Source organism: Trichoderma breve, chromosome 2, assembly GCF_028502605.1.
Source record: "Trichoderma breve strain T069 chromosome 2, whole genome shotgun sequence".
NCBI classification, from domain to species: domain Eukaryota; kingdom Fungi; phylum Ascomycota; class Sordariomycetes; order Hypocreales; family Hypocreaceae; genus Trichoderma; species Trichoderma breve.
Genome location: NC_079233.1, coordinates 6463365 through 6474237, shown reverse-complemented (window position 1 = coordinate 6474237; position 10873 = coordinate 6463365). Strand labels below are relative to the sequence as shown.

Below are 10873 nucleotides of genomic sequence, written 5' to 3'. Positions count from 1 at the left end.
CATTTGCCAGACTAGTGAAAGGTACCAGATATTCTCTGGACTTGAGTTTTTGTGCAGATAGTGTGTAGCAGGTATGGCGAACCTACGCCGCCAAAGAAATTCCCACTGAGCTCTACAAAACTACGACTCTACGCGCTCAACACCAAGTTTTCACCTACCGTAGATATCACCAAGTGTTGCTACGCAACGCAATCCTTTGCGCCAGTTCCCCAACCCACAGAAATACAGTATCTGTAGATCTCTCACGCAAAAAAACAAAGCAGCCAAGATCACCAGATCACGGATATCCTCCTCCACTGAAGAAAATATCAATCGATCAACATCCCGTGATGAAAAAAAAAAAAAATGACACAAACGACAAAAGAGTTCGGCGCCAGGTTACACCCTATTTGGGATAAACCAGGCGCCTACATCTCTGTCTATCTAGTGGAGAAGGCAGGCGTCCCTGCCTTGCTCCGTTTAGTCCAGGAAGTTGTCGATTTTTTCGCGATTCGTCGGGGTTTCGAACTCGGGGTGTCGTCGGTGTCGTCGATTCGGTTGTTGGCCTTCGATCCTCAGGGGGGTAGTTTGACCTGACCGCTGCACCACGGCGCCTTCTACCCCCCGATAGCAATTGATCTTACGGGGGGTTATAAAGTGTTCAACCCTGTTGTGCGGTCCGTTGACAGCTCCCCGTCCTCCAGGAGGAAGAGGGGAGCATAGAAGAGGCATTCAATGATGATATCGAATGCCATGAAGCCATAGAGCCTCTGCAAGACTTGCAGCGATATTCGAAGCCGGTTGGATCAGGGTGTTGTGGTCCTGGGGCGCACCAACATGGGTGTAGTATGGCGCTCGCTGGTAGCCCCGCCGCACAAATCGTAGTATGGAGCGACGTGTCCATAAAATCCCGCGCACCCAAGGTAAGAGATGTAATCGGAACAAACATGGCTGATGCGGCGACTGGATATCCGGCATCACACCAAGCTTCGTATGAATGAAATTCGACTGATCAGATCTCTCAGAGTGTTTTGGTCCGCAGTTCGTAGCACAAGGTACGCAGCGAGTCTCTGAAGAGTCATCTGTATAAGCAACAGTGTTCTCCAGTGTCTGGTATCTGTACTACCGCCGGAGACTTTGAGTCATATACAGCACAACAGAGACTTTTCATGGCGCAAATAGTGCAGATGAATACTGCAGCATGGTTGGGAGATGTCTCCGTCATGCCATAGCTATCGAAATAGCTGCGAGGTTCGCATATGATCGTATAATGCTTGCTCGGGTTTGTCGGAGGACCAGACGGAATAGGGCCGGCTCAAGATGGCGGCTGGCGTGTGAAATGCCGCATGACAAGCGGAACAGACATGATTTCGGTGTTTGAACACACGTGAAATGGCCATCAGGCAGCGTATTGACAAAGGTTCAGGATGCATGCATGGAGGAGGAGGAAGAAAAAATAAATGCAGGTTTACAATTAGGCTGTCGTGGTGGAAATTGGTGTGGCGCAATGGAGACACGGAATGCACTTATTGGGGCAGGCTATCACCAAAGCGGCAACCGTGGGTGTTGCTTGCCCTTTGTGGATGGCCGCACCGATAAATGCATCTGTCGTTGCCTCGAATCTCAGGCTTCATGGCTTGTGAAATATTCATCTTTGACTTGATAAAAAAGCAAAAATACTATAATTCATGAGCCATTGATTGCGATTAAGGTTATCTATGTACGCCTCAATACTCTGTCCACGTCGCAGAGTTACATGTGGTGGGCGACCCTTGCAAGATATGAGTAATGGCCCTCTTCTTGACAGTCCCGCTTCTAATCTCACGCGCTTGTTGCCCATGATTCAGCCAATGTCCAGAGTCTACGAGCAACTGCTTCGTCATGAGCATATTTCGGTGTATCCTTGCATTGACAATCATCAATGTATGCTCCTGGGTGGTCTAAAGCACCATTAGCTTCATTCTCCAAACTAGCGGGACAAAATTGCATACCGTCGAGACTCGGATCCAGAGCAGCGACGAGAAAGCTTGCAGCTCCCTGGCTTGCAGTCTTGTATACCATTTTCTGGTTCCTAAACTCTCCTGGAAGATGTCGTTGAAGTTCCGTCAAGACAACTGATAACGTCAGCTTGCATGTACACTCGTGAACTCAACTATATCCCGTCCAAGCATGATTAGCTCACCTCCAGGAGCCGCACTAACGGCGTTGATCTTTTCTCCAGAGAAACCCTCAGCCAGTCCCTTAGAGAGGAGCATCAATGCAGTACTGGTTTGGGAGTACGCCAAAAATGGAACGTATCCTGTGCCCATAACCGTAACCCACCCCATGCCGAGTTTTTCTGCATTTTCAACGTCGACCTGCTCGTCCTCTGGGAGGTCTTTTCCGCCGTCAAAGTTGTAATCACTGAAACGGAACGGCTGGACGTAGAATCCACCACTGACAATGTTGACAACCCGCGCCTTGGATCCCGCGGCCTTCAACTGCGGAGAAAGAAGCGTCGTGAGGACGAAATGGCCGAGGAAGTTGGTGACCAGGTGTGCTTCGAGCCCATACTTTGTCATCTCTCTCTCTGGCATGGCCATTACCGCTGCATTGTTGATAATGATGTCAATTTGTGGTGTCAACTTTTGGATGTTGGCAGCAGCCTGGCGAGCGCTGTCTAAGTCTGACAAATCAATATGGACGAGATGGATCTGCGTTTTCAGATTTGGATTCTCAGCCCGGATGGTGTCAGCTACGGCAGAGGCCTTGGAGAGTGTCCGAGCAGTGAAGATTAGATTCGCTGGGTCATACTTGGCGAGAGCTTGGGCAGTAGCAGCACCGAGTCCATTGGGACTGACGCCCGTGATGAGAACTATATGTTTCAACCGTCAATTGCTACGATTCGAGACTTCAAGGCGAAAGGAAACGGCCATGTACTAACTCGTCTTTCCAGCAATTTGGTCGCGAAAAGAAGCTGCCACTTCTTCAGCAGTTGTCTCTGCTCCAAAGTTGTTATTCGAGGTCATTTTGATCTGAACTTATGAGCTGTTGTTACGATGAGGCTTTCAAATCTTCCGACTCTCTCATCGAGCTCCTTTATACATGTAACCATTCCCGGCGATATTATGGCGATATTATCGCCGAAGAGACTCATTATGATCCGAACGATCAACGATTTGCACTCCGGATTTTACAAAAAATCTCCGTCCAGGAAGCCAATCTTGCATGACCTTTTTGGGAAAAGTCAGATCGAAACAGTGGCTGTCAGCCAGCGGAGTTAATGCACGATCTGTTCCTTGCACTAGCTTGTCTCCACATGGCTGAAGTTCTCTCACATCATCATCGCCATGGATGTGATTTGTCTCGCGGCCTTTACATGGCAAATATAATGCTGGAAAACGTAATACTAGGACGCCGTCTATTGTCTTTACCCGTTTTAACATCTAATCATCCTACTTGGAAGCTTCTAATAATTACATAACGCTTATGAACCGTCATCACGAGTATGCCATTGGCCATTGGGCCGGGCCGAGCCAGGTATACGTATTGTCGCTCCCTCTAATACATAGTAGCCATTCTAGACACGCCGGCTGATATAGGAAAACCCTGGGGAAAGCCCTCTGGGGAAGAAAAACCTAGGAACCCTCTGAAAGAAATTCGCTCCAAGTACTCCTTGCATTGAATTCGCAAGCTAGGTCCTTATCTGTTTCGAATAACGACTCTCTGTAAGGCCAAGAACCCTGTAATACTTCTCTTTAATTAAATGTAGTGAGGTATACTGTATTATACCGATGGCCCAGGCGCGTTTTCGAGTACTGTTTCTTTATTGTAGATTTGTTTGTCAAAATGGATAGGTATATACTCCTTATTTACCTACCATAGTGAAACCTATTGAGGTCTGGTACCGTGCCTTGGGGTGGCCCGTTCCGAATTCTCGGGCCCCTGCCGGCACCGTGCCATAGACTGGCAGGCTGCCAAGAAGTGCTAAATGGTGGAATTGAATATGGTAAAACTCAAAGTGTAGTACTGTAATTTACCTGTCTACTTATACTGCTATAGCAAGGTAACCTGCGACACCTATTTCGCCTTCTATTGTATCGGTGTTTTACAGAGGGGTTTGCCATTATAAATATTAAGTTACATATAGATGTACATGTAGTATAACAACTTGGCCTGTAGCCTAGTTATCCAGCGTAATAATATATTTGCAGCATCATTCCCACTTCCATTCGGAAAACACTCTTCTCCCCAAGGAACGACGTCTTCAAACGTCCAGAGCCTCTTTGAACTGAATCTCGATGGCAGCACTCAAGATGAGAGCACTTCTGCTCTTTCTCGGTATTGGTACCGTGGTCACTTCACACCCAACGGCGGAACCACTCGTGATTCGAGAGGAGGTCCAGCCAGCAAATTTTGCCAAAGTTGCCATTGCTTTGCAACCAGATGGTCGCGAACTCCTCGAGCAGACTCTCCATCAAGTATCTGACCCCTCAAGCCAGAAATACGGGAAGTATCTTAGCCAAGAAGAAGCCAAAGCTCTGCTCCGTCCCCGACAAGTCTCTACCGATACCGTCAAGGGATGGCTGCTGAAGGCTGGTATTGCTGCTGCTGATATTGTGAGCGATGGGCAATTCATTCACGCCGAGATCAAGGTTGAACAGGCTCAATCTCTGTTGGGCTCTGGCTATAACTCGACTCTGGGTTCACAGACGATACCGGTTTCTTCTCTGCCAGAGGACGTTGGAACCCATGTCACGACCATCCAGTATGCCCCGATACCTGTATCAGCGACATATCCCATCGACAATTTACCTGTCGCAGGCCCGGACCCCAAGCAGAACGAGATAGAGATTCCCGTTGATTTGGCGGCATGCAATTCGACAATCACCCCCGGCTGCTTGAGAAAGTTGTATCATGTCGGTGATTATCGTGCGCAGCCTGCGACAAGCAGTCTCTTTGGCATAGTCGGTTTCGTAGGAGTAAGTCATATCAGCTTGGACACTCCACCATGTTATAATAGAGAAACTAACATGTTGATATTAGCAATCGGCTCAGTTTGATCAAATCACCAAATTTCTAAACGACTATGCACCCTATGCAGCCAACGCCAGCTTCTCCGTCGAATCTGTCAACGGAGGGTTAAACCATCAGGGAAACGATACCTCGCAAGGGGAGGCAAACGCGGACATGGAGTACGCTATTTCGCTGGGATACAACATACCGGTACGCTTTTACGCAACTGGCGGTGATAACCACGACATTGTTCCGGACCTGGAGTAAGTTTTGCTTCTTTTCGTGACTGCCCAACTTCCACCTCAAAGGGAGGCACTGACAAATACAACCATAGCCTGAATGATACAAAGAGCGAATCGCTCGAGCCATATCTCGAATTCGCCCGCCACCTCCTGGATCTCGACGACGACCAGCTACCCAGCGTGGTATCCATCTCTTACGGCGCCAACGAGCAACTTTTCCCCAAGGCGTACGCCCAGCAAGTCTGTGACATTTTTGGACAGCTTGGCACCCGTGGCGTCTCCATTGTCGTATCTTCTGGCGACATCGGCCCCGGCATGTCATGCCAGTCGAATGATGGCACGAAAAAGCAAAAGTTTATGCCATCGTTTCCTGCAACGTGCCCCTATGTGACGAGTGTAGGGGGCACTTACGAGATCAGCCCCGAAATAGCAGCTAATTTCTCGTCGGGTGGCTTTTCCGATTATTTCGATCGCCCGAAATGGCAGGATGAGACTGTTGGGAAATACCTCGAGTTGCATGGAGAGGAGTGGAAGGACTACTACAATCCTACTGGGAGAGGATTCCCAGATGTGGCGGCCCAGGGAGTAAACTTCCAATCTTGGAGTCATGGAAATGAGAGCTCATTCACCGGAACAAGGCATGTTTCCCCCCCCCCCCTTTTTTTATACGTCATGCGCTGGGGTTGACTGACAATGGCATACAGTGTGTCTGCGCCGGCATTTGCAGCTCTCATCGCCCTGCTCAATGATCATCGACACGGGGAAGGGCGGCCTTCTATGGGATTCTTGAACCCCTGGATCTACAGTATTGGTAATGATGCATTTACAGAGTACGTCGGATCTGGACTTCCCTTGAACTTGTTCATAATACTTTGGAGTATGCTAACCCGAGAGTGACAGCATTACGGAGTCCAAGTCAGTTGGCTGCGACGGCATCAGCATGTCAGGTGCTGCATCGCCTGTGATACTCAATGCAGGCTGGAGCGCCGTACCGGGTTGGGATCCAGTGACGGGATTGGGTACGCCGTTGTTTGACAAATTACTGAATCTGTCATGCGTGTAAGAGACGGCTAGATGAGAGAATATTTAGTTGGAGATAGCTGTTTGCAGTTCCATACCGTTTTATACGGGGTGCCTACCTAGGGGTATGCCGGTAGTTCAGACCAATAGGAGAAGTTGATTCACTTCGACCGTAAGTTCTTCACAGCAAATCTAAGGCCCCCGCAACCGTGTTTCTAATGTGGTTTTTCTTCTTCAAGCTTGTTTTATTGGCTTGTTTTTCTGGCGGGTTCTCAGCCTTTTGGGCCCCCCAATTTCACAGCATTTTTAACCTCTCCCGGGGCCTTGTCCACCGGATGGCAATAGGGGGTTACACACAACTAGGCTAAAGATGGAGCCTCGAAAGGGCTTAGAATGCTGTGAAAACGGCAACAGAGTGGCAACAATAAAATTAGTTGCAATGTGTATTGGAAGACTAAAGATGCTGTGAATTAAGTCAATGGCTGAGCCCGGGATGGCGTGCAGTAGGAGGGAAGCGGGGCGTGTGATGAAGCCCTCGGGTGAGGTTAAAAATGCTGTGAAAACTCGTAAAATACAGTGTGGTTTGGTCACGGGGTTAGACACTTATGAAAATAGATCGTCTTTTACTGATTGAACAAGAAACATGAGGTGCATTACCTCAAAACGCCATGACAGGACTCGTATACTCCGTGCAGAGAGGACGCCAATAATAGTTGATTCCATCATCGCTACCACTAAAGGTAGAACCTGCAGAACTTGAAGCCCCTGAGCAAAGCGAATCCTTACGAAGCAGTCCGTTATGCGCTGTTCCACCAAATGCATATTTATATAAGCTACACATAGACTCACATCTGTTTATATAGACTGATAGGTACTTCAACAGCGGTACATGAATAAAAGACGTTGCCTCTGCATCCTGTCGACGCTTGAACTCTATGAAGCCACTGGGGTGGCGGGATGGGATCAGAAATATATCGTTTTATTGACAATAAAATCCATTCGTTTTGCTTTTGTTCATAGGCCATTTATTATCGTTGTTATAATATTGACATTTTATAATGCTGCAAATAGCCACTCTCTGATACTATCACTACTTTCTTCTAGTAAGTCATTGTCCCTATATTCCTGTACCGTAGTAGGTAGTATCTATCCCTATTTCTATATTTCTCTAGTATCTGTTACTATTCTCTATATTCCTCTAGTACCTACTACTATGTCTATGTTCCTCCAGTATCTGCTATTATAGCTATATCCCTCTGGTATCTGGCGCTATCACCAAGGTAGCCTGCATCTTCTAGTCACAACAGCTCACGGCAAGCCACATCTCCCGTTGACCATGACCAAACCCTAAGCTTTCAATCACGAGACGCCACTTGCAAAGGTTCAACTTCGCAAGGCTTTTTTACTTCTTCTATTCCGTCTATATAAACTACTCCTCCCCCCGGGCGAATCTACGCCTCAGTCTTCTACCATTCTTTTTCGATCTTTAACCTATCGACTAAAATCCCGAGTATAAAGAGCCATCATGGATTCCCCGCCGCCTGAGGATAACATACTTGAGCTAATGTCAAATCTCGACAAGACCCAATTGGAGAAGCTTTGGAAGCTACGTAAGTTGACGAGTCTTAACGAGGACCAAGTACAGGAGCTGCAGAGGCTGCACTACCTCTACGAACTCGGATTTCTCATCGACCTAGCCAAGAAAGCACCTGACGGCATCCATAATCTGGTATGCGACAGACTCGACACACAGCCCGTTGATGATTATGTGACTGATTTCGAGATCCGGCGCGGCATTTTTTACCGAATCACACGTGTTGCGTGCTGGTCGGCACGCGGCGGGATTAATGCAGCGCTATTTGCAGTCCTCATGGTGGCCCCGGTGCATGTTTTACAGTCGAAACTTGCTGCGTTGGAGGATAGCTACTATGATCGCAAAAACCAGACTGAAGTCGATGAGATGCTTTCTCAATGGCAAATCACGAGTGTAAACGGCATCCAAGCATGTATGTCTCCTTGTCGAAATCTTGGCCAATAGTAAACTTCGTCAATGATTATTTACTAAACCTATGCTCTCCAGTTGTTAATAAAGGAGGCTCTCAAAAAGGAGTGTCAGCGGCGGCACCATTGATGGCAAATAGTCAACCGATCATTCTTCAACCAGCGCCGACTGCTCAATCACCAAATCATACGCAAATGTCCGAGGCAGTGAAGCTTGTGAGTGCCTAGACCGCCCATTGTTGACATATAACCCTACTAACAATTATTAGTGCAAGCGACGAGACAACAATATATGCTGTTTCACCAGCATGTCCGACGCACACGAAGCTTATATTTTCCCCGTCGACGGAACGGAAAATACAACTATGATAACGGATATGCTCGAGATGTTTTGGGACGCAGATACAGTGACGCAACTCGTTCCATTGATCAAGGACCGTAATATTATAGAATCTCCTCAAAACCTAATCTCCATGAATGGCCTACTTCATACCTGGTTCGATGACTGCAAAATGGCGCTCAAACCAATAGGAGAGACAGAAAATGGCGTTGTCGTTCAATTTCACTGGCTTAGGGAGGGCAATTACAAGCCCAACTCTGTCGAAGCGGATTTCGGCACTTTCACGACGCAAAGTGGCATTAATCAAGGTAAATCTTGGGGATACAAAACTGCTCATCGAGGAAGCGGTTTGAGGCTTAATACAGGCTAAACTTTTACCTTAGAGTCGGATAATCCGGCTCATAGACCTAATTTCCAGCTCCTCAAGATGTCATGGGATCTCCGTCGTGTTGCTGCAATATGTGGCGCTGCAGTTGGAGAACCCTGGGAGGAGTCGGATGATGAGAAATACATGGATTACTATAGCGAGGACGAGACTTGTTCATCTGTTTCAGAAGAGAACAACTATCCTGAGGTGTTGCGGTGGAGGGAAGAGGTTGAGGGTGGGATCGAGATTGAAACTGATGTCATGATTGAAACTGATGTCATGATTGAAACTGATGTCAAGGCTGAAACTGATGTTGACATTGAAACTGATGTCGAGATGGAGACGGACGAAGATGGACAGCCCGGTGATGATTTTAAAGAGCCTTTTTAGAAACAGGGAACTATTACGGATCAGCAGGTCATAGTGAGACTGAAATGCTGTGGGTAGACTGGAGTAGCAGATACTAGAGTAATATAGAGATATGAACAGTTACTAGAGTAATATAGCGATAGTAGAAGATACTAGAGATAGTAGTAACAACGGCAAATACTACTTGGGTGATAATAAGGTAGTGATCTAGCCAGAGTAGCCGTAGTAGAAGACACTTGAACAAGTTTTAATTTACAGGGTCGTGTTAGATTGGAAAAGAACCACTGTTGTCTCTCTATTAATATTGAGTATACTCTTATCTTCCTCCATCTTTTTCAGAATCTATATGCAGTCTCATCCCTGTCTATTTGCCATGGAAGAGTGCCTGCAATAGCCTACCTATTCCTTACCCCGCGATGTGGTCTGGAGGAGGGTTAAAATTGCTGTGAAATATGCGAGGTGGCCACAGCTGCTGCGCATTTGCAAGGATTCTGTATGTGCTATGGTTCTATTGGTCTTGTCCGTCTTGTCCCGCACAAGTAACTGCCGCCGCTACGAAGCTATGAATAGGCTGAAAACAGTCTCGGGGGGGCCTAAAAATGCTGTGAAAGACACGGTTACTGGCTGGTTTGGTTTTGTTTTTCATCAATTTGGACCCGCGAAAGGGCTAAAACTCATACCACGGGGCTAGGTAGCTTTCTTCATATCTTGTGTGTCTGGAGTACCTACCTCGTAGGTAGGTGCTTCGTATATACCGCCATGGAATTGCAAACAGACATCTCCATCCCAAGTAGGCTAGGTGAACACATCCAAGGCTCTCAGAGAGCGTAAAAGTGCTGTGAAATAGGACCGTGGGTTAAGCCGCGAGCCGCAGACCGCCAACACACGTCTGCCTAGTCTGCCTCATCTACACATATACACATCGGTATGAACTCCCAAATACAACCTGGGGTGGAACCTTACATGGCCTCGGGTGAGGTTCAAAATGCTGTGCAGGTCTCGTTCATCAGACACTTCACACATGAGCCTACAAACAGGCCAGAGATCTTCGAAGCCTCGAGGGAGGTTGAAAATGCTGTGAAGTATATCGCATCGGTCACATTGCCGACCAGGAGTTTCCTCCCTTCTCGTCTCCCGAGATATTAACTGACAAGGATTAACAATCTACATCCAAGTACGTCATAACAGCGACGTCACTCTATCCAAACGCATTGTCCAAACTACATGTAATCACAATCACAATTCCAAGAAATACAAGCATCTTTTGCCATGGCATCTAGTGTTGAATTGCCGTCTAACAAAAAATAGGAGATATGCAGCACTTAGCCGCCCCTTCTAAATATACATGTTCTAGTCTCTATAAAGAAGACAAAAACAATAAAAAACAAAAATCTATCATCGCCCGCACGCTGATTTCATGAGCGTAAAAACAGTTAATGCTGCGCGGACATCCCTTCTTGTTTCCGTTCTCAGAAAACAAATGTAGTCGTCGTTCCCCCATTTTTGTCTAAAGCAGAAGAAAAAAAATCTTGGTATCTCCTCCACTCCAAAAAGCAAGGA

At 47.2% G+C, this 10873-nt stretch overlaps 3 protein-coding genes across 3 annotated transcripts; 2 read left to right on the top strand and 1 right to left on the bottom strand.

The window, feature by feature from the left end:
* Window positions 1-1800: 1800 nt before the first annotated feature.
* On the bottom strand, window positions 1801-2987 carry T069G_04187 (short chain dehydrogenase domain-containing protein; the record flags this gene model as incomplete). The annotated part of the gene is made up of 4 exons (XM_056171397.1): window positions 1801-1919; window positions 1971-2093; window positions 2162-2833; window positions 2903-2987. The coding sequence occupies 4 exons, from the start codon at window positions 2985-2987 to the stop codon at window positions 1801-1803; spliced, it is 999 nt and encodes a 332-aa protein (XP_056032289.1).
* Window positions 2988-4274: 1287 nt separating this feature from the next.
* Window positions 4275-6279, top strand: T069G_04186 (pro-kumamolisin, activation domain-containing protein; the record flags this gene model as incomplete). The annotated part of the gene is made up of 5 exons (XM_056171396.1): window positions 4275-4940; window positions 5005-5237; window positions 5309-5854; window positions 5921-6046; window positions 6117-6279. 5 exons carry the CDS (start codon window positions 4275-4277, stop codon window positions 6277-6279), a joined length of 1734 nt encoding a protein of 577 aa, XP_056032288.1.
* Window positions 6280-7761: 1482 nt separating this feature from the next.
* Window positions 7762-9334, top strand: T069G_04185 (HNH endonuclease domain-containing protein; the record flags this gene model as incomplete). Its single annotated transcript, XM_056171395.1, has 4 exons — window positions 7762-8242; window positions 8317-8453; window positions 8507-8885; window positions 8961-9334. The coding sequence occupies 4 exons, from the start codon at window positions 7762-7764 to the stop codon at window positions 9332-9334; spliced, it is 1371 nt and encodes a 456-aa protein (XP_056032287.1).
* Between the last annotated feature and the right edge of the window lie 1539 nt (window positions 9335-10873).